Raw genomic sequence first — 27,596 nt, 5'->3', positions numbered from 1 at the left:
GGATACAAAACAAACACAGTCACAAAAAAAAAACAGGTGAAGCCCCTTTTATTCCTTCACTTTGCTTCCAAGCTCCAAATATCTTTGACGGAAGACAAAAAACCTCCCACACAAACAGTTACAAGAAGGAGGGGAAAAAAACGTCACAAACCAGGCAAGATAAGGGCTGGAGGACATCCACAGATAACAGAACACACACTGGGAAGGATGCCAAATTCAGAGAGGAACAATCAGCTAGAGATATTTCCGCGTTTTGTTTCCAGCATTTGCCGGGACACATCTTATTCAGTTGTCGCATGAAGAGGATCAAGGCCCTCTCCTCCCGAGTGCCCTAGGATGGAGAGGGGATGGGCCTGGGTCTTCCTCTGACAGCTCAGCCGGCCTCTGTCCTTCCCCAGCCTCCTCCACAACCTCCGGAGCCACACTTCCACTCCCTGTCGGCTGTTCCTCCTCTCCCTCAGAGTCTGTCTCCACCAGGGACATGACAATTCCTGTACAGGTCGTCCTTAACCTACAAGTGCAATTGAGCCCCCCCAAAGCGAGACATTTGTTAAGTGAGTTTTGCCCTATTTTACGACCTTCCTTGCCATCATTGTTACGTGATCAGTGCAATTGTTAAGTTAGTAACACAGTTGTTAAGTGAATCTGGCTTCCCCATTGACTTTGCTTGCCAGGAGATTGCAAATGGGGATCACATGGCACTGCAGCCATCATAAATATGAGACAGCTGCCAAGTGACAATGGGGATGCTGCAGTTTCACATTTGTAAATGTGAAAAATGGTCACATTTTTCAGCGCTGTTGTGATTTTGAATGACCACTTAACAAATGGTTGAAAGTCAAGGAACCCGCTGTAATAAGTCTATCCCATGACAGATCTCCTTTTCTACAAACATATTGGTTTGTATTTATTTATTTGTCTACTTATTTATCAAATTTAGAGAGCCAACTAACTCTATAAGACTCTGGAGCAAAGTCAATGGGGATAGCCAGAGTCACCTAATGACTGCAGGATTCACTTAACAACTGAAGTGATTTGCATAACAACTGTGGCACAAAAAGGCGAAAAATGGAGCAAAAGTCACTTAACAACTGTCTTGATTAACAATGCAAATCGTGACTCAAAGTCAAGGACTACCTGTATTCCATGTAGCATTCGATTACTCAGAAAACTAATCAGTTCAGTGTGAGGGGTAGTGAGGTTTCCTTCCATCTTTCTTTCAAAAATGCGGCTAAACTACAATTCCCAGCAGAACCCTTGGAGAGTTATCCAGGAGCCAGAAAGTAGCATTCACTCTTTAGCTAATTACCATGATGCAGATCTTTTATTTTGGATCTCTAATTGAGTCCCTCAGTTGCTAAATAGATTTATAGGCTCCTGGCCCATTAGAAGAAGGCTATTTTTAGAACACATCAGGAATGGTATTCTTGGAATCAAGAAAATGACAGCTGGTTCCCCCGGCTGAATTGCTGTCTAGAGCCATACTTTTTCTGCAGATTTAACCCAGAAATGACATTTTCTAGACCACGGGTAACTTAAAAACCTGTGGACTTCAACTCCCAGAATTCCCCAGCCAGCTGTGCTGTCTTAAACTTGTCAAGGGTGGATATTTCTGCTTGAGTTCATGGCAGTCAAGCCGGCTTCCTGACCATTCCCACATGTCCCCTCAACACTCTGTTACCCCAAGCCATGGCGTTCTTTAATTCTCAGATGAATAAAGCTATAGAAGTCACTAAATTACTTGAGTGTATGTTGATTTACAGAACCCGTGGTGATTTGTTATTTCTTATGGCTGTGCAATGCTTCAGGCTTCCCCATAGCACTGCAATTCCTTTAAGCAGTTGCTAAGGTTCTCTTCAAAAAGAGCAATCAGTCTTTTGAGGTGTTTTTGCTAAAGGTTGAAAATGCAATTAAACCAGTCTGTCTTGGCAATTTTAAGACATGTGGACTTCAACATCCAGAATTCTCCAGCTAGCATGGCTAGCTGAGGAATTCTGGGAGATGAAATCCACATATCTTAAAATTGCCAAGGTTGGACACCCTTGAATTCAACAAAAATTAAACTGATAAAATCAGGGGTCTTCAAACTTGACAGCTTTAAGGCTTGTGGACTTCCCAGAATTCCTCCTCCAGTCATGTTAGCTCAGGAATTCTGAGAGTTGAAGTCCACAAGTCTTAAAGCTGTCAAGTGGGATGAAGTGGGATGCCAACAATTCTCTTTGGGCTGAGTGACATGAGTTCTGGTCTTGTTCCTGATGGTGTTGCATGATGGTTGGATTTGGGACAGTCCATCAGCAGCTCATATGGAGTTCCCATCTGATTAGCGTGTCACCTGGATTCATGCCAAAATCCAAAAATAACATCAAAGAGGTTCAGAAGTATTTAAGATGTCTAGAGGCACTGTATTCAGCGTGAAGAAGATTCAGCTTCCATGCAAAGCTTCTCCAAAAGCAGGATGGAGGAAGGCCCTTTGACAGATTCCAGGAGATTATTTATTTATTTATTTATTTGTATCCCACCTTTGTTATTTTTACAAGTTCCCCAAAACAGTGAACATATCATATTTCTACAGTATTTTCCCCAGAACAACCACCCTATGAGGTGAGTTGGACAGAGAGAATGACTGGCCCAACGTTACCAGCTAGCTTTCATGCCTAAAGTGGGACTAGAACTCACAGTTTCCTGGTGATTGGCTTAAAGTCACTCAAGTTTTTCATAGCTAAGATAAGATTAGAACTCACCATCTCCCACTTTCTAGCATGGTGCCTTAATCACCTATTTAAAAATATATTTCCCATGTATGAATATAAAAATGTAGAGAAATATATCCTGTTTCTAAACTCTAACCTGTTGCTTTTTTTTAAAAGTTACTCTGTCGCCCAGTTTCAGCTTTCAAACATTTTTTTGGAGTTTGTAACATTGACACATTATTAACCTGGACAGTGGGACTGTAATTGCAGAACCAACTGTTCAAATCCTTTTTTATTTTTATACAGTACTGTATATAATATGTGTATGTATGTATGTTTGTATGCATTGGTGTGCATGTGGATGGATAGCTAGATGATTGTTGATAGATAGATATAGATGATAGATAGATAGATAGATAGATAGATAGATAGATAGATAGATAGATAGATAGACAGACAGACAGACAGACAAATGGTGGATAGATGATGGATAGCTAGATGATAGTTGATAGAGAGACAGATAGACAGACAGACAGACAAATGATGGATAGATGATGGATAGCTAGATGATAGTTGATAGACAGAGATAGATAGATAGATAGATAGATAGATAGATAGATAGATAGATAGATAGATAGACAGACAGACAGACAAATGGTGGATAGATGATGGATAGCTAGATGATAGTTGATAGATAGACAGATAGACAGATAGACAGACAAATGATGGATAGATGATGGATAGCTAGATGATAGTTGATAGACAGACAGATAGATAGATAGATAGATAGATAGATGATAGATAGATAGATAGATAGATAGATAGATAGATAGATAGATAGATAGATAGATAGATAGACAGAGAGATAAATGGACAGACAGTCCTGGAGTCCATGTCTATTACCATATATATTATTGCATGGAAAAACTGCACACTCTTTTTATAAAAATCCATCTATAAAAAACATTTTTGGAAAGATCAATTCATTGAGATCTAAAGCTCAAGGCAGACACCTCTTAATACAGTTGGAAAAACCATTATGCCTAGTTTGCCAATTGCTTAACTTTAGACCGCATGATCTATTTTAAAACACAAAGCCCTGCCTTCCCCCCCCCGCCCCTTAATAAGATGCCAAAGTGAAGTTTGTCTTATGGGAGCCTTGGAGGCAGGGTGATATTTCTGCTGGAAACTGGAAGTGGATTTCGGGCCAACTGATTACCAAGGGATGATCATAAGACTGAAATGACACTGCACTTGGATTGACAATGTAGCCAGTCCGACATTACAAGTTTCCAAGGCGAAGAGCTAAGGAGATGGCAGGAATGTGTATAAATCCTGTGATTTCTTAATAGGATTTTGTAGCAAATCTCACTAGCCCTTCTAAAATGTACCCCACGGCTTCTTCAGCTATACAAAATATCAATCACATAGTTGTTCTGTCAAGGAATTGGGCAGCAGCTGTCCAAATGAAGTCAAAGACACGGATACAAACGCGTAGTTTTATATAAATAAAGACACTGCTCAAAAAAATAAACTCCAAGTCAATCACACTTCTGTGAAATCAAACTGTCCGCTTAGGTAGCAACACTGATTGACAATCAATTTCACATGCTGTTGTGCAAATGGAAGAGACAACAGGTGGAAAGCATAGGCAGTTAGCAAGACATCCCCAATAAAGGAGTAGTGACCACAGACCACTTCTCAGTTCCTATGCTTTCTGGCTGATGGTTTGGTCACGTTTGAATGCTGGTGGTGCTTTCACTCCAGTGGTAGCATGAGATGGAGTCTACAACCCACACAAGTGGCTCAGGTAGTGCAGCTCATCCAGGATGGCACATCAATGCGAGCTGTGGCAAGAAGGTTTGCTGTGTCTGTCAGCGTAGTGTCCAGAGCATGGAGGTGTTACCAGGAGACAGGCCAGTACATCAGGAGACGTGGAGGAGGCCGTAGGAGGGCAACAACCCAGCATCAGGACCGCTACCTCCGCCTTTGTGCAAGGAGGGACAGGAGGAGCACTGCCAGAGCCCTGCAAAATGACCTCCAGCAGGCCACAAATGTGCATGTGGCTGCTTAAACGGTCAGAAACAGACTCCATGAGGGTGGTATGAGGGCCTGACATCCACAGGTGGGGGTTGTGCTTACAGCCCAACACTGTGCAGGACGTTTGCATTTGCCAGAGAACACCAAGATTGGCAAATTCGCCACTGGCGTCCTGTGCTCTTCACAGATGAAAGCAGGTTCACACTAAGCACATGTGACAGATGTGACAGGCTCTGGAGACACCGTGGAGAACGTTCTGCTGCCTGCAACATCCTCCAGCATGACCGGTTTGGCAGTGGGTCAGTAATGGTGTGGGGTGGCATTTCTTTAGGGGGCCGCACAGCCCTCCATGTGTTCACCAGAGGTAGCCTGACTGCCATTAGGTACCGAGATGAGATCCTCAGCCCCCTTGTGAGACCATATGCCGGTGCAGTTGGCCCTAGGTTCCTCCTAATGCAAGACAATGCTAGACCTCCTGTGGCTGGAGTGTGTCAGCAGTTCCTGCAAGATGAAGGCATTGATGCTATGGACTGGCCCGCCTGTTCCCCAGACCTGAATCCAATTGAGCACATCTGAGACATCATGTCTCGCTCCATCCACCAATGCCACATTGCACCACAGACTGTCCAGGAGTTGGGGGATGCTTTAGTCCAGGTGTGGGAGGAGATCCCTGAGGAGACCATCCACCACCTCATCAGGAGCATGCCCAGGCATTGTAGGGAGGTTATACAGGCACGTGGAGGCCACACACACCACCGAGCCTCATTCTGACTTGTTTTAAGGACATTACATCAAAGTTGGATCAGCCTGTCGTGTTTTTTTCCACTTTAATTTTGAGTGTAACTCCAAATCCAGACCTCCATGGGTTGCTAAATTTGATTTCCGTTGATAATTTTTGTGTGATTTTGTTGTCAGCACATTCAACTATGTAATGAACAAAGTATTTAATAAGAATATTTCATTCATTCAGATCTAGGGTGTCTTATTTTTGTGTTCCCTTTATTTTTTTGAGCAGTGTATATTTCACATTTGTATTTAGAGCAGTCAAGATGGTCAGGAGCACAGGAACTTCATGAGGTAAAAATTCAGACAGCATACAAAGCCTGCAGAAGAAAAAGAGTGGGGGGGAAGGGAAACTCCCCCTTTACCTCCACGGCAACCAATTATAGCACAGATTGCCTCATCTGCATGAGCCCACACTCTCCAACCAATCAACTACAACTGTGTGTTCTGGTCCATTATAGCAGGGGTTTCCAACCTTGGCAACTTTAAGACTTGTGGACTTCAATTCCCAGAATTCCTCAGCAAAGCTGTCTGGGGAATTCTGGGAGTTGAAGTCCACAAGACTTAAAGTTACCAAGATTGGAGACCCCTGCATTATAGCTGTTCCAGCTACTAAATTAAATAATACATTCCTCTCTGAAATTCTCACATTCTTCCTATTGCATGAGTTAATATTTCTCTCTGAGGTGTATAATAAACTGAATTTAGAGTTACTTCCCAATGTATTCAATGCAATGAGTCGATCCCTTTGATATCCTTTGGCACTAAAATGCAATGAATCATTAACAACACGTGTGGTTTAACTTTTTCAGATATCTATAGAAATATAGAGTTACAGACTTGATTTGATTTGATTCAGCAAATTATTTAATGGGAAGGGAAGCGCTCGGGGCCTTAAAAACGTTTATTGTACCATTATTATGGGAAAATGTAAAAGAGTAAATGTGAAACGTTCAGAGAGGCAGTTTGGTCTAGAGGTTAAGGCACCAGATGAAAACAGTTAATCACTGGGAGACTGTGAGTTCTAGTCCATCCTTAGCCATGAAAACCAGCTGGGTGACTTTGGGCCAATCACTAGGAGACTCAGAGTTCTAGTCCTGCTTTAGCCATGAAAGCCACTTGGGTGACCTTGAGCTAAGCACTAGGAGACTGTGAGTTCTAGTCCATCCTTAGCCATGAAAACCAGCTGGGTGACTTTGGGCCAATCAACAGGAGACTCAGAGTTCTAGTCCTGCCTTAGCCATGAAAATCAGCTGAGTGACTTTGGGGCAGTCATTCTCAATCCAACACACCTCATAGAATTGTTGTGGGGGAAATAGAATGAGAAAGATGTGATCCAGAACACTGATCACTAAGTGGAGCAGTGAAGTGAGTCATGGCCTATTTTATAACCTTATTGCTGTGGGAATTAAGTGACTCACATGGTTGTTAAAGAAATCTGGCTTTCCTATTGATTTTGCTTATCAGATGCCAGCTAGGAAAATTGGAAATGGCAACCATGTGACTCCAAATACATGACAGTTGCCAAGCACCCAAATTTTGATCATGTGACTATAAGGATGCTGCAAAGGTTGTAAGTGTGAGGACCACACTTTATTAGGTGTTTTTCAACACTGTTGTAACTTTAAATAGTTACTAAACAAATGGTTGTAAGTTGAAAACTGCCTATTATCTGCCATCATCTTCCCATACAGGTAGTCTCTCAACTTATGACTGACTCCCATGCCTCCTCCTCTGATTCGGCTGCTGAAGGGGCCGGCGGCTGACAGGCTACAACAATAAGTGTGGAAAACGGTCATAAGTCACTTTTTTCAGTGCCATTGCAACTTTGAACGGTCACTGAATGAATGGTTAGAAATCAAGGACTTTCTATATGGATGAACTCAGGCAGAACCGCTGAGCTATAGTTTTGACTTTATCGCACATAGGATGTGATGTGACATGCAAAGCAAACCATGGCTTAGTGTGACAGGGCTCCTGATCCATGAGGAATAAAGCATTTCAAAAATAAAGTGCTTTAATAGTTAGTTAGTTAGTTAGTTAGTTTAGTTTGTCAAGCATGTATGAGAAAACAAGTATAAGTATGAACATAACATATAAACATATAAGTATATACATAATAAATGAGTACAAATAAATGGGAACCGTAGGACAGGGATGGCAGGAAAGCTGGTGTACTTATGCACGCCCTGTACAGACCTCTTAGGAATGGAGTGAGGTCCACAGTAGATAGTTTAAGGTTAAAGTTTTGAGGGTTTGAGGATGTAACAACAGAGTCAGGTAGCAAAATAACAGGCATACGATATTCTTGGTGTTCTTGAAATACAGAATTGGCTAAAAGAAAAAAAGGCCAGAAACTAAACTCATGATGATGATGTAAAACACACTTTAAGCATGTCTGACCTTAAGGGAATTGGTTGTTGAAGAAACCAAACCCCACAGCCCCATTGTTGTTGCTTGAATGAGCTGTATTAGCTGTAATAAACCTTTTGTTTTTAAAGGCAGGATGTGGTTTCCTCTCTTGTAAATGTTTTTAGCCCTGGAAGTTTATTACTGTATGCTGGTAAATGTTGGCAGCATCCTTGGTTTGCATTGCAGCTTGTGTTATGGTTGATTTCCATTATTTATATAGGGAGTTTTTAATGCCATTTTTAAAATCCTGTGGTATCCTGTCCAGGGTCCATTAGGGTGGTAAAAACAAACAAATAAATACATTTTGTATTGCTTTGTGGAGAGCAGTCAATATCTCTTTGGCTTAAGTTCACCATCAGAATAGTCCTCGACTTACGATTGGTCACTTAGCAACTGCTCAAAATTATGATCGACTTTAAAAAAGATAATTTCAACCCAGATCCAAAGTTCCAATGGCCAGCCCACCCCTTGCAGTCACTTGATCAAATTTTGGGTGCTTGGCAACTGGTCTGTATTTATGGCTATTTGCATCTTCTGAAAGTCACATGATTGCAATTTACTATAGGCTTTTTTCCTTTTCTGGAACCAGAATTTACTTTGACTTTCTGGCAAAAACTTCCCATAATAGCAAACTACAGTTCAGTTACTCAATTCTGTTTTTTGTTTTTTTTCATAGAGCCAGCAATTAAGACATGAAGAACTGGGTCCATAATCCTCTTGTTTCCTTCTTCTGCTCCTTCCTGGAGGACCTAAGGCAGCTGGATGTAAGCAGTGATTTGATATTCTTTATTTCTTGTTGTGGGTCTCTTGGTGCTCTCTGAGCCTGATGGTTTTCTTGCAGACATTTCAACTAGGCAAGATCATTGCTGACGCTAGCACTGATGATGTGACCTAGTTGGGTCATGAAAGATCGACAAAAAACCCACCAAGCTTAGATCACATGACCCTGTGACACTGCAACTGTTATAAATATGTGATGACCCAGGGCATGGCACAAAGGCAACACAGTCACATAAGTAAGAAGGGTCCCTTTAGTACCGCCAACTTTGCCCCCAATGTCCAGGTTATCTTTGGCTAGAGAAAAAACTCTTCCAAGAACAGTCTTTAAGTGGAGGAAATTCAGTCCGAAAACAAAGTACATACAAACTGTAAATAAAAATCCATATAAACCATGCTGCAGTAATTAACTTGACAGGTCAGGAGAAAGAATTGCAGACTTGAAAGGCCACACAGTTGGGAAGACCCCAGGAACCCAGATAAGCCTTGACAAAACCAGATAATTCATGATTTGTTCTCAACAGCTTGCTGTGCACAACTTCCCTTTTTAAACACTGTGTTCCCAGCTGCAGCTAATGAAGGGAATCAGGGCCCTTTCCTTCCCTGTAAGCCACGCAACTCACGTTACTCCCTTCTCCGTTCCTCCCTTCGTGCCCTAGGGTGAAGAGGGGGTGGGCCTGGGTCTTCCTCTGAATTCCCTCTGCCTTGCTCTACCTCCCCCCTGCTCTGCCCAGCTGGACTTTGCCCTTCCCCGTTTCTTCCATAGCCAACAGAGCCACACTCCCACTCCCTGTCAGCTGCTCGCCCTCACCCTCTGAATCAGATTCTGATAGGGGATAGGATGATAGGGTTTTTTCCCCTTTACAAAATCCCGAAAGAAAAAGGGAAATTACTAGATAGCTGATATGTTAGAAATCTTTTGTTAATTTTTTGAATACTTCTTTGGTAATTGAAGTAATTTAGAAAAAAAATGCATAACTAAAATTTCATACTATAAATCTAAGGAACTCAACTAGTCCTCAAAGCTTGAGTCTCAAAAGCTACATAGCTAACTTTTATTTTTGAGATAATTTAATACAAACAATACAAACAATAATTTGCCACATTCCCACTTGATAATTTTTCCTGTTCAAGAGACATATCAGATCACACTCGTTTAGTTTAGTTTAAAGAAATGCCAAATGGATTCTAAAAATAATTTCACACACACACACACACACACAATGTTAAACCATAAAGAGGTATTTAGCTATAGTTTAACATGTAAATCGAATAGTGGCTTAGCTAACAAATCATTAAAGAAAAAGTACGCAGCACATTGTGGAAAGAAACTGTGAGAACAGCTTCTGCTCTGAAATGGAAGATTCAGAAAGCAACAAATCCCACTTTTAGCCAACATATTAAGATTTTTTTAAAAAACTTTGAATGGCGCAAAAAATGTAAAAGTTGTTATACTCGGAAAACTCTTTATCCCTTTTGCAAAATGTTCAGTGAAACCTGATGGCTTATATATGCTTGCCAGTTGATAATGATTCAAATAAAATTTGTATATAGCTAGCACAAGCCTAGCACATTCTATATTTGCAACTAACATTTAATGCAAATAAAACATTTACATTTTTTTAAAAATGAAGAATATGTTAACTAAAAAGACCAAAATATATAGATGATTGGGTCATTTTTTGCAACCCTTGCTGGAGCCCTACTAAACTTTTCAGTTGAAATATGTAATTTTAAGCACCCAATCGATTTAAATAACCTTAATCCTCCTGAAACGAATTAGCCTAAATCATGTTAAATCCAAGCACCTCATTCGTTATTGGTTACAAATTAGCTCAGAGGTTACAGGATCCACCTTAAGCAGATAAAAATTGTTTAAATCATAAATATATGTCTCCATATCTTTGAAATGTGCTCTTGTGAAGGATCTATATAAAACAGTACCTAGTGGTCTGTGCCAAATACAAGTTTTTTTTCCCCCCCTTTGGCTTCACAAAGGCCTAAAAATGTTGAACAACCTACAAATCACAAGACAAATTCTCACTCCTTCCTCATTCTTTCCTGGAATGCTTTGCTTCATCTGGTACCCTTGTAAAGAATTCTAGCTTTTAAATTTGCTTTAAATTCCTGTTAAACTCTTATTTAAATCAAATAAACAGGGTTACCTTGGAGATGATTAATGGCTCTTTATGCTCCAGTCCGCCTTTCAGTGTAAATCCCCATGGAGCTCCTCCTTGGAGCAATACTTCCAAGTAAAGGTATCTCCCTTTATGGGTTGAGTTAGCTTCTGAAGAAGAAATGACCTTTCTGTTTACATTGTCCAACATCATGAGCCTCATAACTTTGTCTTTCCAGGGGCCTTCTGAACACACCCTCAGTAACCTGAAGAGTCTGGGAACGAGAGCATTGAAGATGAAAAACCTCCACATTCGTGATGAATTATGTCCCTCTCTGCCAGATCGTAGGCTGCAAGGATCACCAAGAAGGACAAGTCCATTTTCCTGGTGGCTACAAGAAGTCCACGGTGCTAGACAGAGAATTCTTTAGAACATTCGAGCATCTTAGCCGAACCAGTCCAACTTCATGAGATGTTTTCAACTCGACACGTTTCTCCTCCCTCTGCAAAATCTTTCTCTCTGAAAAATCTCTTTCCGTGAACATTGCCCAACCTGGGCCTTCTTCACAGCGTCAGGACCAGGAAGAAAGCAAAAGAAAGAAAGAAAAGGAGCAAGAAGATAGAGAGAAAGCGAGACATTTCAATCTGTTGGGGAGCAAACTTTTTAAATGAGCTCCTAGTGCTTCGGCTTTGATTGATGATTGGCCCTTTCTCCCAGTCCCTCGGCAATTTACCATTACAATGGCTGTTTTTTCCTCAGTTCATTGCCTCTGAAGAATGAAAGCATCTTCTCCGGTTCTTCAACAGGCTTTTCTGCTAGCTTCACTGTTTTGTGGCTTGTCAGAAGTAGCGGGGACAGAAAAGGAGGGTGGGAGGAGAGCAAAGCCCAGGCTTTCTTTTCTTTTCTCTTTTTTTCTTTTCCTTCTTTCTTTTTCTTTTTCTTCCTTCCCTTCCTTCTTTCCTTCTTTCTTTTCTTTTCTTTTCCACTTGCTCTGTAGAGCTTGGATGTCGAATGACTCCCCCAGTTGAATTTATACAGGGGGAATGAGACTGTGCCAGGAAAACAGGAAAGGCAGGTGAAATTAATCCCTTGCAAAATGTGAAGGAGATAGCTTAGCTCTTTTCAGCTTTTCCCACTCGGCTGCCTCTGTTCTCAAGCCTTCTGTTGTTGAAGGAGAGTGTTCAGAGCAGAGAGGCAGCAACAGCCAAAGAGAGAGAGGGAGAGAGAGAGGGAGAGAGAGAGGAGTGATTTGTTAGGGATTCCAGAAGCTGCTAGCTACAATTGATTAAAAGTGCATGCAATATAAAGTTGATAGTGGTCATTTCCACACAATTGCTGTACTGGAAATGAAACTCTGCAAACTTCAGAACTCTGATGGCCTCCAATATAGTTTGATGTCCACTAGAGATGACAAGACAGAAGGGTTTCAGTACTTGAGGGGCTGCCGCAAAGAAGACGGGGGTCAACCTATTTTCTAAAGCACCAGAAGGCAAGGCAAGAAACAATGAATGGAAACTAATCAAGGACAGAAGCAACGTAGAACTAAGGAGAAATTTCCTGACAGTGAGAACAATTAACCAGTGGAATGGCTTGCCCCCAGCTCCATCAATGGAAGTTTTTAAGAAGAGATTGGATAGCCACTTGTCTGGAATGGCATAGGTCTCCTGCTTGAGCAGGGGGTTGGACTAGATGACCTACAAGGTCCCTTCCAACTCCCTTACTCTGTTAAATGTATGAGACTACAGATTCCGTTATTCCCAGGTTCAGTTAAGAGAACTGTAGGTCAACACATAGAATAAACTTAAAACCTTCATGTTATGTTTGTCTGACTTCATACCATGATAGGTGGATGCTTGCATGGAAAGAAGGCAACCTTATCATTTGTAGAACATTGTGAAAATATTTTCTTATTGCATCAAAATCAAAAATAAACAACCTCTGTCTTTTCAACCTTCTTCAGAATCAACTTTTTCAAAATGCAAAAGTGAAAACATACCAAGAACTCTCAACTGCATTAGAGAGTTACAAATGGAATACTCCAGGTACCTAATTTCTAATCCAATCTAGCTACCAAATATGCAACATTTTCAACGAAAACGAACAAATGGAAGATGAAAACAGCACTCAAAATAAGACAAATTCATTCTGATATCAAAATATATTGTATGATATGTCTGCTGATAGGTAAGTATTTATTAGATCTGGTGAGGAAAACTATGTTTTAAGCACAGACTTTGAATGTAATTAAAAGACAAAACCTCTAGGTGTCAACAGAAAACCAGATTCTGTGAAATGTTTTAATCCATAATATCTGTTTGAGAGATCTAGAATGCACTGGGTCCATTATTCTCTGACCTGATTACCAGTTTGGGCTGGATCAGTTAGCAGAGGTTCATTATGTCAGGATGACTTAAAATTCTTTTCTACAAAGTGATGATTGCTATTTAAAAAATCCATAATCTAAAGAGTAAAGTCAACAGGTCTTCTTCAGGATCAATAAATAGTTAAAAGAACAGGAAGAAGATGGCAAGCGTAAGAAGAAGTTTCCACAATAATTTCCAGGCCAGGTTGGGGAGTTTTCTTACTCCTGGTGAGGATAAAAGATGCCATTGAAAAGATATATGTGATATTTGTGTATGGGTGTACACCAGAGGTGGCATTCAGCAGGTTCTGACCAGTTCTGGAGAACCAGTAGTGGAAATTTTGAGTGGTTCAGAGAACCAGCAAATGCCACCTCTGACTGGAGATTTTACAGTATCCTTCCCATGCCACGCCCACCAAGCCATGCCCCCAGAACAGGTAGTAAAAATTTTTGAATCCCACCACTGGTGTACACACAGCTCTCACAGAAGCCAGGAAGGAAGGAAGGAAGGAAGGAAGGAAGGAAGGAAGGAAGGAAGGAAGGAAGGACTGGAGGGAGGAAGGAAGGAAGGAAGGAAGGAAGGAAGGAAGGAAGGAAGGAAGGAAGGAAGGAAGGAAGGAAGGAAGGACTTACAAGTTAAAATTAAATTCCTTGTAAAATAAGGCACCCTATTAATAAAATTATTATCATATCTCAATATACTGACTTTTGTCTTACATAAACCACTCTCACACAGAGATATGTACCAGCAATTAGATACTTAGAAGATGTCAATCAAAGCAAGGAAAGAATGGACAGGAAAAGGGACATTTGAACCGATAAAGGGCTTCATAAAAGAGGGAGGGAGGGAGGGAGAGAGAGAGAGAGAGAGAGAGAGAGAGAGAGAGAGTGTATAGGTGGAAATTTTAAACCTTTTTTTGTTATGCCCAAACAGCGCTTTTCTTACTTTCTGATTTTTCCTGGCTCTGTCACCTTTTCTCTTTGGTTCAGCTCAATCTATTTTTTCTCTCCTTATTGTTCATTTTCTGAGGATTGATGGATTAACTGTTGTCATTGTTGACATTTCACAGCGTCCTAGACAGGCTTTGTCCAGGATGAATTTTCTGAGGGGAGCATCTTAAACTTTTACATGGTCTTTTATCAGGATAAAAATAACAACGCTCTAAAAGACAGGGATAAAAAATTCAACAGTAATCTGACAACTTGCAGAAAATAACAGAATGAACTTTAATAAAAACAAATTAGGTTTCTTCACCAGCAAAAAAGAGATCAAACGCACAGTTACAAGATAAATGGAATAAAATTTAATAAAAATAAGATTCTTCACAAGAAGAATGAGATCAAGTACACAGTTACAGGATAAATGGTGCTTTGTTTTGGTAATGTTCCACTTGTAAAATATCTTAGAATTGTAGCTGATCACAACCCAAATATAAGAGTCATGAGTCATGATGGTTGCTGAAAAAGGAAATGCAATTTCAGTCTACAACCTACCCCATATTATGGAAAGTAATAGTTCCATTATATCTTAATTCATCTGGTGATATTAGGTCCAGTTTTGGCTGCCCAAATTTATAAGAAAGAAACTATATAGGTACTCCTTGAGTTACAACCACAGATTGAGCCCAACATTTCTGTTGCTCAGTGAGATGGTTTTTAACTCAATTTTGTGCCACTTTATGACCTTCTTGTCACAGTTCTTAAGTGAATCATAGCAGTTCTTCCATTAATAACGCGGTCCTTAAATGAATCTGGCTTCCCCATTGTCTTTGCTTGACAGAAGGTTGAAAAGGGAGTTACATAACCCCGAGACACTGCAACTGTCATAAATATGAAAGTTGCCAAGCATCTGGATTTTGGTCATTTGACCATGGGGATGCTGCAACAGTCATAAGTCACTTTTTTCAGTGCCATTGTAACTTCAAACGGTCACTAAATGAACCATTGTAAGTTGAGGAGTACCTATTTTAGAAAAAAAGGTTAATGAGTTATCGAGGAATACAGTATTACAGTATTTTGAGCTGGGATTCCCCAGGCAATCCTGTTATGTGGGTGAAACTTTTTTCCCCTTTTTCTCATGAACTTCTAGATGTGGACTCACCAGTGGGGAAGATCATCTACAACAAGGTGTCCAACCTTGGCAGTTTTAACCTCTGTGGACTTCAGCTCTCACATTTGGAGCTGAGGGAATTCTGGGAGTTGAAGCCCACTGGTCTCAAAGAGCTGGGGAATTCTGGGAGTTAAGTCCACAGGTCTTAAAGAACTGGGGAATTCTGGGAGTTGAAGTCCACAGGCCTTAAAGATTTGGGGAATTCTGGGAGTTGAAGTCCACAGGTCTCAAAGAGCTGAGGAATTCTGGGAGTTGAAGTCCACAGGTCTCAAAGAACTGGAGAATTCTGGGAGTTGAAGTCCACAGGTCTCAAAGAACTGGGGAATTCTGGGAGTTGAAGTCCATAGGTCTCAAAGAGCTGGGGAATTCTGGGAATTGAAGTCCATAGGTCTCAAAGAACTGGGGAATTCTGGGAGTTGAAGTCCATAGGTCTCAAAGAGCTGAGGAATTCTGGGAATTGAAGTCCACAGGTCTCAAAGAGCTGAGGAATTCTGGGAATTGAAGTCCACAGGTCTCAAAGAGCTGAGGAATTCTGGGAATTGAAGTCCATAGGTCTCAAAGAGCTGGGGAATTGGGAGTTGAAGTCCACAGGTCTTAAAAGCTGCCAAAGTTAGACACCCCTGATCTACAAGGTTTGTGGCATGGCTTATGAAGCGTGACAAAGAGCAAGGGCAGTTCTTTTTTCTACAGCAATTGAACAGACCCACCTTGCTAGCGAAACTGGACACCCGAAGTTGTTGAGTGTGTTTCCCACACAAGCACATAGCTCTTATCAGAGGTGGAGTCTGTTGCCTAGGTGACCCCACCAGACAAAGGCAGGACACTGGCTGCTACTGATCCCACGGTTTTGCACCTCAGCAGCTCTCTTTGGTGATCAGTGCTTCCCTGTGTGCCATGTGCATAAAGAAGAGTAATCCCAGGGCACCCCTCAAAGTCTCCTTCTCTCCTTGGATGCACACAGCAAGGTCATTGCATGAGCCAGTTCCGCACCAGAACTGGCACGAGAAGCACTTATATTTGCAAAGTACAACAAAACAGAATTTCGTAAGAGGCACGTCAGAGGTAGGTGTCTCATTGCAGTTTTTTGCTTCACAATGTCTGGCTTTGTTCAAACTTTAGGGAACCCCCAGATTCTAATTCAGAATGACCTCTCCCTGCACTTTTTGCACACAATTATTTTATGGTGGAAAAATCTACACTCTTTCTTAGCCAGTTTGGCAGAAAGAGGGCTGTGGCATCACTGAATTTCACAGGAGAGAACGCTGTGCTTAGATTTAAAGCTTGAGGGGTATTTCCCTGTTAGACAGAGAGATTCGGAGGGACAGAATAAAAAGAGTTGTAATATTTTAGCAGATAAGTATATAGGGATTAGGATGTACTGAAAACCTACACAACCTATAAGCAGCCACTTTACAACCTGATACACAAGTGCATGTGGATAGAATCAACAGATGAAGTTATCATGTAAATGATGCACTGAATGATAAATGCATTAAAATAACTAAATTAAAGCTGTCAGGGTTGAGAAACACTGAACTAGCTGTATTGAGCTAGGCTCGAATACACCTTGTAAGCCTAATTAGGCTTTCCATTCCTTCCCCCTTATACTTATACGTCGGGGAGGAAAATCTTTTCCTCAGCTTTTCCCTGTTTCCTGGATCAAAACACATTCTGGCAGATGCCGTTGTTGAAACAATCTTTGTACAGTTTCTCCATGTTATTCTTAGCCCTCAAGCCAGCCCCTGCAGTGCCACCTCCCAACAGCAGAGGCCACTGTGGTTCCGTAGGCCCCTGCTGATCTGTCCAGTCTACTTCTTAGGCCACTGGTCCTTCTCAGGTGAGTTGCCAGGGGGCGGGGCAACCTGCAGCAGGTGGGACACACCTTGGGCCTTGGGGAGCAGGCTCTCCCCAGCGTCCCCCATTTCCTTGTGCTTTCGAGGCTGCCAAACCTCTGGCTGTGTTGAAGGGAGATGCTTTCAAGGTGGGGCAAACCAGCCTCACCTGGACGCCATGGGTAGTCCAAGCCGCCTCCCAGGATCAGAGACCGATTGAGCCCTTTGAAGGGGGTTGGACCCCAGGGTGCCATCCAGGCCTGGCAGACTGCTCCAGCAGATGGGTGAAGCTTTCCAGGCACCCAGACGTCTTAGCAAGGGCTCCTAACTGGGATTTGAAAGGGGGAGAGACCAGGGAGTCCGACAGATCGCCCTCCGTAAGTCGGGATTTTGTATGAGATCCTTGGTTTTCTATAAATAAACAAATACATTTGAATTAGTAGAGCATAACAAACCGAGCAAAATTCATATATCACAATGGTACGGTTAAAAAATAATTGATATTTATTACCGTGATGAGTACAAGGAGAAAATATATCTAGGGAAAAGAGGAAAAAATAAGGTGTAATTATATCCTTAGATGAATCCTTAGATCCTAAGTTGATCCCTTAATCTATTCTAGACCATATTGCTCCATCTTCTCATTTTTAGATATGAAGACCTTCTAAAGCAGGTGCTCCAACTCAGGGTCCATGGGCTACCTTTGGCCCTGAATAGCTAGTAGTATGGCCCCATATGATCACATTTAAAAGAAAAACAAAGAAACAATGGAAGTTTGCTATTTATATACATCAACTATATTTTATGTGAGTCCCAAGGCAAGGCAGTGCAGCTCAGGCTAGCCAAAAGATTGGATAACCATACTGATGGATGAAAAACACACAAATAGGAATATTTTTAATATCAGAATAAGTTTCATTTCCTCTTAGTTCTCTTATCTAAGCTCTAAGCTCCTGTTATATATAAATGAGTGTTTCAGAGGCTTAGACTCACAAACAAGCCAATGTCATTTTGGTGTAGCCAAGTTTGAATCCCAGTTTATGAGATTAACTTACGATTAACTGTGTTGTGCGAAGCTAGAGAATTGAGTAGAACAAAACTAAGCATACCACGAGATTAAAATTGTGAGGTTCAATAGCCACACAGAGTCACCTTATAGGAGAGAACACAAAATGTGTAATTAATAAATAAATAAAATAAATAAACACAAAAGGGAATCTGGAATTGTTTGCAGCCTTCTGTCAAGCACCAAACATTAAGATAGTTCAGCCTCAGCACAAGTACACCTATTCATTGTTAATAGGTGATGCCTTGAAAACTGATTTTCTGAAATTAGAAACTACCCTCAAATGAGTAGACTAACCTGTTCATATTTCCAGATAACAACAAACCAGTTTGTCACAAACTCAGCCATTTCTGCTATCTCCTTAGATATGAACTCCTGGGATCATTTTTCTCCTCCTTAACCAATCACAGCCACTTTCAGTTACCATTTTCAACTACTGTTGTTGTTGATGATTTATTTAAATTTATTATAGCCTCCACTCCCATAGATTCTGGCTCTTACAAATACAACAAAAAAACTCTACCACTTTCTTGTTACTTATCTCCTGGCTTTTATAAGTAGGGCATGTGTACAGGTAGTCCTCAACTTAATGACCACAATGGAGCCAAACATTTCTGCTGCTAAGTGAGTCCATGGTTAAATGAATTTGCCCCATTTTACGACCTTTCTTGCCGCAGTTGTAAAGTGAATCACTACAGTTATTAAGTGACTGTGACTCTGTGACACTGTCACTGTCACCGTCATAAATACGAGTCAGTTGCCAAGCTTCTGAATTTTGATCACGTGACCAGGAGGGTGTGGTAATGGTCATAAGTGTGCAAATTGATCATGTCATTTTTTTTTCAGTGCCATTGTAACTTGGAACAGTCACTAAATGAATTGTTGTAAGTCAAGCACTACCTGTATTCATTTACTGACGCACAACATCTCAGTCGCTGAAGATAGGCAATGATGTGAATATTTATATATATATATATATATATATATATATATATATATATATGAACATAAGCTAGGAAAAAAGGCAAACTTCGTGTTTCTATTGCACGCTGCTGTATTAATGATTAAAGGATTGCTTGAAAATTTAATGGTTAATGATTGTTCTGCTATAACACAGAGATGCTTAAGAGTGTAAGGAATTCTTGTAAATTTCCAGTGATGGCATACCTCATTTTATCATGCTTTGCTTCCTTGTGCTTCAGAGACCCTCTGCCAGCAAAAAGATTGCAATTTGTTGAAAACTCAGATGATGGTTAGCACTTTTTTAGCACTACATGTTATTTAATTAAGGCATTTACATTGTCTTTTTAGACATAAGTGCCATAGCACACTTGGGGACACGGTGGCTCAGTGGATAAGACACTGAGCTTGTCGATCAGAAAGGTCGGCAGTTCGGCAGTTCGAATCCCTGATGCCGCGTAACGGAGTGAGCTCCCGTTACTTGCTCCAGCTTCTGCCAACCTAGCAGTTTGAACACATGTAAAAAATGCAAGTAGGAAAATAGGGACCACTTTGGTGGGAAAGTAACAACTAGCACATATGTGCGAGGAGAACCTTTACCTATAGCACACTTAATTGCCGTGGTGGTGCAGTGGTTAGAATGCAGGATTGAAGGCTGACTCTGCTCACTGTCAGCAGTTTGATCCTGATGGGGCTCAGCCTTCCATCCTTCCGAGGTCAGTAAAATGAGGAGCCAGACTGTCGTGGACAAAATGCTGATGTTGTAAACCGCTCAGAGAATGCTATAAAGCACCCTGGAGGGGTTTATAGGTCTAAGTGCTATTGCTAATTGATTAGAGCATAGGGTAAATAGTATTTATATGCATTGGGAAGTCCCAATATTTTGTGTGATTTGCATTGTTACAATATTTGCTTTATTTTGATGATCTGGGCCTGAATGTTGTAAGCTGCCTTGGGATGAGATGGGTGGCAAATAAATTTAATGAATAAATAAATAACCCACAATATTTCTGAGATTTACCTGTAGTCCTTTGGGATTCATTTCTCTGATCACAGGACCATGGGGATGCTGCAATAGTTGTGTGAATAATAATCATAGCTCCCTTTTTTCAGTGCCGTTGTAACTTCGAATGGCCACTAAATAAACGGTTATAAGTTGAGGACTACTGTGTGTTTATGCAATTGGAAAAATTAAGGCGCATCTTTTAAGATATGATTGAACCAAATGGCTTTATATTTAGAATAGAATAGATAGAATAGAATAGAATAGAATTCTTTATTGGCCAAGTGTGATTGGACACACAAGAAATTTGTCTTGGTGCAAAAGCTCTCAATGTACATAAAAGAAAAGATACATTCATCGAGAGTCAAGAATCATCAGGTACAACACTTATTAATAGTCATAGGGTACCATAAGCAATCAAATCATACTAGGAAGCAGTCAATATATATCATAATGATACAAGCAACAAACTTACAGTCATACAGTCACAAGTGGGAAGGGATGTGCAATAAGGAGTGATGAGAAGATTAATAGTAATAGTAATGCAGACTTTGTAAATAGTTGGACAGTGTTGAGGGAATTAGTTGTTTAGCAGAGTGATGGCATTTGGGAAGAACTGTCCTTGTGTCTAGTTGTTCTGGTGTGTGCAGTGCTCTATAGCATCATTTTGAGGATAGGAGTTGAAACAGTTTATGTCCGGGATGTGAGGGGTGTTAAATATATTAGGAGACAACCTTAGATCAAAATCAGATCTGTTCTTGGTTTGAAGTAAATTGGAAGACCTTTTCACAGTTATGCAGTTGTGCAGGTTCTGGCAAAAAATCCTAATCTTTAGAGATGTTAATTATATAATATAACCATTTTCTCTCCCTGTATGATTTAGGAGCCCCTTCATTTACTTTTTATGGAATCTGGTGTAAGAGAAATATGATTCTTGAGAATGTTATTTGCGTGTATTGTTTTTGAGATTGTGAAGTCCATTTTTAGGAAAGCATTTTGTTAGTTTATTTAATTTATTTACCACCCATCTTGTAGTGAATGAAGAATGCATTATGGTTTGACACCAGTTTTGCAAAACCAGCCTTATTTTTAATCAAATCTCCTCCAAAACATTCAAACTCCACTGAACGTAAGAGAAGTGAATTATACTAACACAATCTCCTTAACACATCTGTACTGCAAAGCCCATTTTTTCTATTTGTAGCTCCCAGGTTTCATTATTTTTCCTTCTTCCTAGTAATTTTATGGGCAGATCAAAAGCCAGGTCAAGCCCATCAAAATTGAAAGGGAAGACAAAAGACTAATCTTTTATACATTTACCTACCTTACATAATAATAATAAGCCATCGCTCTTGATTGAAGCAGCCAGCCAGGCTCCAGGATATAGTCACATCAGAAACTCTTAGCTATTTAATGTGTGTTCTTGGAATACTTAAAGTACTGCACAATATAATATAATTACACAGATGATAGCTCTGAAGATGTATGAGGTTCTTACCATCCCCAAAATGATTTGATTTGTTCCCCTGTATTAGACTGTCACCAGCTCCATTGAATTAACTTGGATGACTGCATTAACTACAATGAATACAAATAAGGGACTTGATTCTGCTATTCTATCAAGAGCTGATTAAATAGCATTTGGAGATCCGTTCTTATTTAGCCATTTACATCTCCTTCCTCTGTTAAACAGCCATGGCTGCACTGAGGCAACAGGGTTGTAGTCGTTCTGAATATTTGCAATTTGCTGTGTGTATGTGTGTTACACAGGCAGTCCTCAATTTATGAACCACAACTGAGCCCAAAATTTAGCTTGCGAAGCAAGAAATTTGTTGAGTTTTGCCCAATTTTACGACTTTTCTTGCCACATTTGTTAAGTGAATCCCTGCAGCTGTTAAATGAGTAACACCGTTGTTAAGTGAATCCAGTTTCCCCATGGACTATGCTTGTCCGAGGGTTGCCAAAGGGAATCATGCGACCCAGGACCCAGGGACATTGCAACCGTCATCAATAAGAGTCAGTTGCTAAGTGTCTGAATGTTGATCACGGGAGTTGAAATCCACACAACTTTAAAGTTGCCAAAGTTGAAAAATATTGTTCTAGCTTTGCTTTTGTGCAAGATGCTAGTTTTCAGTGAGCAGACCTGTTTTTAAAAATCTGTGTATACTTCCATTTGCACCCCAGCAGGAATGAAAAAAATCTATTATAATTAAGTCAAGTTAAATTTCTGTGTCAGATCTTAGATCCTGGAGGATAGGTCTGGGAAGCTCTTGTCTATTTTCCCATACAAGTAATCCTCAACTTATGACCACAATTGAGCCCAAAATTTATGTTGCTAAGCAAAATATTTGTTAATAGCTGTAGCACTTAGACTTATATACTGCTTATAGTACTTTATAGCCATCTCTCAGCAACAATCTAATATAAATCGCGTAATGTCTTTTTAGTGACATGATTTGTCAAAACATTTATGAACCTGATTTATAGTGTTGCAATAAAATAATTGTTTTTTTTGCAGGTTTTACAAGAATGAGTAAGAATATTAATGAGCTAAGGTAGTACCTGCTTTTACACTATTACAGATCTTTCAATTATGATTTGCAATTAACGTTTTGTTCAACATTTTACCATTATAGGTGGGATATCATAATAATAAAATATTTTCTCTGAGTGTTAGCATTTCTCTGAATAATAAGAAACCTCTGGACATCTTTAAATTTGAAAGGCATTGGTGCTTTTCACTTTCACTTTACATTTAAGAAATGTGTTAACAATATAGTAGGGCGGTACCTATTTTGAAAACTATTCAGAAGGATTCATTCAGAATTGGAATTTGCATGAACATAGCACCTCTCTGCTGCTCATTAAAGCAGCTGCCTCATTCATTCTTAAACTTCTATGTGTTTAAAAAAGGATGTAGTTGCTTCAATAAGTCAAACCATTAAAGCAGCTGTGTCTTTTAACACAAAACAGTCACGATTCTTTTTCCTAGTCTTATGCAGACGTTCTGGAAAAAAAACACAGTTGCTTTAATAAGGAGTAATAATCTTTTATATATATAAAAGTGAAATACCACTCATGCATCATCACAAAATCTCCAGAACCGTAAAGCCTACAAACTTGAAATTTGGCATGTATGTTCCTCTTGGCTTCTAGGCGCTCACTAAGAAAGGATCTGATGCTAAGGAGTTCTACTCCACCTCCCCACTTGAAAAGAAATCTGCTCCAAATGCAAAACACAAGCAGAAGAAAGCAGTTTCAGTTTTAATTTCACAGCACCAAGCAACTTTAGTACAGGACAGTTGAGCTAAGCCACACCCAGGCTCCTTGCTCTCTCCTTGCTCACACAACAAATACTGTTTTAGTTTCCATGTTTCAGTTTCCAAACAACCCTCAACTCTCTCACACACTGACAGGACGCTAGTCAGATGAATACCGATGGATACTGGTAGCCAGAGGCAAAAAAAAATTCTCCTTATTTTCCTCCCAAAAAACTAAGCCCAATCACATAGTTTCATAGCGAAGCACAGGTACCTAGCTAGTAGACTTATATACCACTTCACAGTGCTTTACAGCCCTCTCTAAGCAGTTTACAGAGTAGCCTCTTGCCCCCAAAATCTGGGTCCTCATTCTACCATAAAGAAGTATCATGCTAGTAGGAGTCCAAAGTAGCTCCTTTCAATCTATTCTGAAGAATGCATAGTGTTAGAATCCAGCACAGATTCCATTTACGATTTACCACTGAATTGCACAGGGAAGCATTGAAGAAAAAATCACAAGAAACCTTGAAACTCCAGGAAGAAGCCACCAAGTTCTCTTCAGAATCCACTGGACGTCGGGAAGGAAAGTCTTCTCCTTTCCTTGCCACAGGTATGTTTAATTAGCACGTACGCAAATTATAGCTGGCCTTTTTTCTGCAGATGGACAGAAAACATTTTCAGATCGCCGAGGCCTAAACCTGGCTCACCTAAAGCAACCAAATCATTTTGAAAGTACAAACATTATTTTATTTGCATACATACAGTATATACTGGGCTGCTAAGTAAGTTTTGGTATTTTGCTGAGCAGTCCGGCAGCATTCTCAAAAGCAGAAGAGGGAGGAAAAGGAAAACACAATTGTGGTCAAGTAATTTCCTACTTGGTGACCATTTCCAATGGTGGTCCCTAAACAAGGACTCCCTATAAATTACTTTAATGGAACAATGTTACTGAACAATGCAGTTTTATGCTGCTTTATTAGTTGCTATGGGTTACGGTTCTGAGAATCTCACTGAGAAGTGTTAATTCCTCATTTTGGCAAAAAGGCAAAAACCTTAACATTGTGTGTGTGTATGCGCACATGAATGTAAGGAAGCTGTTATGAGCAGTTATCCAGGGGTGGGATTCTACCGGTTCGCACCTATTGACTAGAACCGGTTGTTAACATTCTAAGCAGTTCGGAGAACCGGTTGTTAGGAGAAATTACTGGCCTAATCCTGTAAGGAAGGTAGGAAGGAAACATTCTGGTGTTGCTTACAGAAACTGCCTCTCTGTTAACCCTTATCACATTCTTGGCAGGACTGGACTTCCTGTCTCAGGAACTTCTCTTGAGTTTTTTCCCCCTCCTTTGCTGGTACTTTGCTTGTGTGGAGTGACCATTCAAAGTTACAATGGCACTGAAAGAAGTGACTTATGACTATTTTTCACACTCACAACTGTTGCAGCATCCCCACAGTCATGAGAGGCCAGGGAAGGAGATGCATGCCTCGATGTGAGTGATATTGAGTTGGCCACGCCCAGCCAATATGACTATCAAGCCATGCCCACCAACTAAGCCACGCCCACAGAACCGGTTGTTAAAAAATTTGAATCCCACCCCTGCAGTTATCCCCTATCTTATCAGGTGTCATGGTTGTGACTGCTGATTAGAGACATAAGCAATCACTTTTATTTTTCATTTCTTCATTAAATTTATATGCAGCCTATCTGACTGTTGGAGCGACACTGTTGTGGCCTGACAGCACCCAGCGGAACTGGCTGCAGATTCGGACAGTGAGGAGGTTTGGGAGGAACATGAGCCAGTCCTGGAGTCTGGGGAAAGCTCTGATGAGTGCTCTGCATTGGAGGCAGAGATGGGGCCAGGGCCATCTGACAGTTATCAGCTGGCTTCAAAGTTGGACATTAGTAAGGCAGAAGAACAGCTGGAGCCTGTTCCCAGTGTGCGCATGCACAGAGTTGCCAGAAGAAGGGAACAGCTGAGGAACAAAGGCTGACTTGGGAGTAAAGGCACAGGTGACGCCATTTTCCAACAAATCAAACACAATCCAAAGAGAACAGAAACCTTATAATGCTTTTACAAAATAATTAGCTGTGATAAGCACAAGCCTTGCAAAACTGTGGGAGACTTGCCAAAAGATAACAGACAAGAAATAATGTGCAAAATAAGAATCTTCAAATACAAACTCAGGATACTGGAATATCCACGAGGCTGGAGTTTCAAAACGTCTTTGCCTTCTGCAAAGAACGTTCGTTTCACAGCTGGCTTTTATCTTCTTGAAGGAGAGGCCATTACCATGCAGCCTTACTCCCGAGTCGCCCATGCTGTTGTAACTGCTCTTTTCTATGAGCAACCCTGCATGCAGGCGTACTTGGTACAGGCTCCTCGGGAACCTCCTCACCACTGCTGCCAGCCCCCACAATCTCTGAAGGCAGCAGTCCACTCCCTAATGGTCCTGGCCCCTCATCTGAGTCCTCGCTCTCCTCAGCCGTTTGCACCTGCAGCCAGCTAACCACAACAGGTGGATGGTGAATGGCCCCTCCCATAAGGAATAAAAGAGGAGCGAAAGGGGAATGGGACTTTGCAGGAGACAATTAATTCATTCCGGCATGCTTCCCAAGTATTGCGGCATCTGAAAGATACCGGCCTGTCAACTCTCCATGCCTGATTAAAGGTCTGTAATTGGGAACTATTGTGAAAGACTGTTGGCCAGGACTTTGTTGGAGAGGAAATTCATTATAAATCAAATAAAAGGGGTTTATTGGGACGAGGACTCAGCTTCGTGCTGTTGGGGAAGGCTGAGGTCAGAACAGACTCTGAGTGGTGTACCGAATAATATAAAAAAGAGAAAATATAAAAATAGTTAATATGAATTTGATAGAGATGACCATTTCTCCCACCATTATATCATTCTGTGTTTTCTTCAGTTACTGTCTAATTCTTGGTCCATCTGTGTGTTTTAGGGGTTCCCGTGATGACCAGCCCAAAATCATCATCCAGTTTAAACAAGCACCACAGTACAGTCCTGGATGCCACCTCCTACGCTATTCCTAGTTCACACAGTAGTAGTCCTCCGAAGACAGTTTCTTCCAAATATGACTCGGAGATCAGGAGCCCGAAAAAATCAGTTAGCTTTTCTGGGAAAGACCAGGTGGAGAACATCCTGGAAGAATATGGACAGCAAGTGAGAGACTTGCAGAAGAAACTAAGCGATGTAAGTATCAAGTTTGTCCTGAATTTTATTTTATTTTTTAAACTTTATTTGTTTATTAAATTTATGAAAGGCTGCTCATTTAGCTCTTTTCGGGGCAACTCTGTACAATTCCCTGCACAGTTAATATTCAGCTTACCACCATTCATTTAGTGACCATTCAAAATTAAGGTGGCACTCAAAAGCATGGCACTTACGACCTGTTTTCACACTTACGGCCATGGCAACATCCTCAAGGTCATGTGATCAAAATTCAGACGGTTGGCAACAGATAAGTATTTATGACATTTGCGGTGTCCCGGATTCATATAAATCTCCTTTTGCAACCTTCTGACAAGCAAAATCATTGGGGAAGCTAGATTCACTTAACAACCTGTTCAGGGATTTTGGTGCGTGATTCTCAGTTTTGGCTTTGCAATATTGCAATGCACATGATCTCTGCACATGATTGTATCTTTCTCAACAAATGGAGTCAAGGATCGTTTCTAATTAGAGATTTAAGTGGTGTCAGGTCCAACAGGTCATGTCACTTATTTCAGTGCCGTTGTAACTTCAGTCACTAAACAAATGGTTGCAAGTCAAGGACTACCTGTAGCAGGAAAGCTCCAAGTCAATTAGTTTCCTAAGGAATACTTTCTCTCCGTTGCTTTTGTTCCAGAAAAATCTCTCTCCTGCTTCTCTCTCTCTCTGCGGTTTCCTCTGTCCCTTTCTCCCAGCATTTATTTAATTATCTTATTTCATCTCCTGTAGAATACAGAACAACACGAGCAACAGAAATTCGCTTTACGGCAATCAATTATTGAGCTGCAGACGAGTCTGGAAAACGCGATGAGAGATAAAGAATCCCTTAGTGAATTAAGGTCAGTCTCCTCATAGCCTAATCCAGAGGTCTCATTCTCGCGGCCCGTGGGCCAATTGCGGCCCTCAGGACGATATCCTGTGGCCCCCACCATGATATGAAAGTATAATATTAGTGT

The 27,596-nt window shown here is 40.8% G+C and overlaps 1 protein-coding gene across 3 annotated transcripts in view; it reads left to right on the top strand.

Annotated features, from left to right (window-relative positions):
- Positions 1-16,123: 16,123 nt before the first annotated feature.
- CCDC158 (coiled-coil domain containing 158) overlaps positions 16,124-27,596 on the top strand; it is a 61,813-nt gene continuing 50,340 nt past the window's right edge. For all 3 annotated transcript variants that reach the window (XM_087935767.1, XM_087935766.1, XM_087935765.1), the window contains exons 1-5: positions 16,124-16,353; positions 22,671-22,707; positions 23,907-24,022; positions 26,372-26,622; positions 27,370-27,479. In XM_087935767.1, coding sequence (XP_087791893.1) covers positions 22,682-22,707; positions 23,907-24,022; positions 26,372-26,622; positions 27,370-27,479 — 503 coding nt within the window. In that variant the 5' untranslated portion in view covers positions 16,124-16,353; positions 22,671-22,681. The remainder of the gene's footprint in view (positions 16,354-22,670; positions 22,708-23,906; positions 24,023-26,371; positions 26,623-27,369; positions 27,480-27,596) is intronic.

Source organism: Pseudonaja textilis, chromosome 6, assembly GCF_049901715.1.
Source record: "Pseudonaja textilis isolate UNSWEBS1 chromosome 6, rPseTex1.2, whole genome shotgun sequence".
Classification (NCBI taxonomy): domain Eukaryota; kingdom Metazoa; phylum Chordata; class Lepidosauria; order Squamata; family Elapidae; genus Pseudonaja; species Pseudonaja textilis.
The sequence above is the reverse complement of the archived record's forward strand: the minus strand, read 5'-3'. Positions and strand labels throughout refer to the sequence as shown.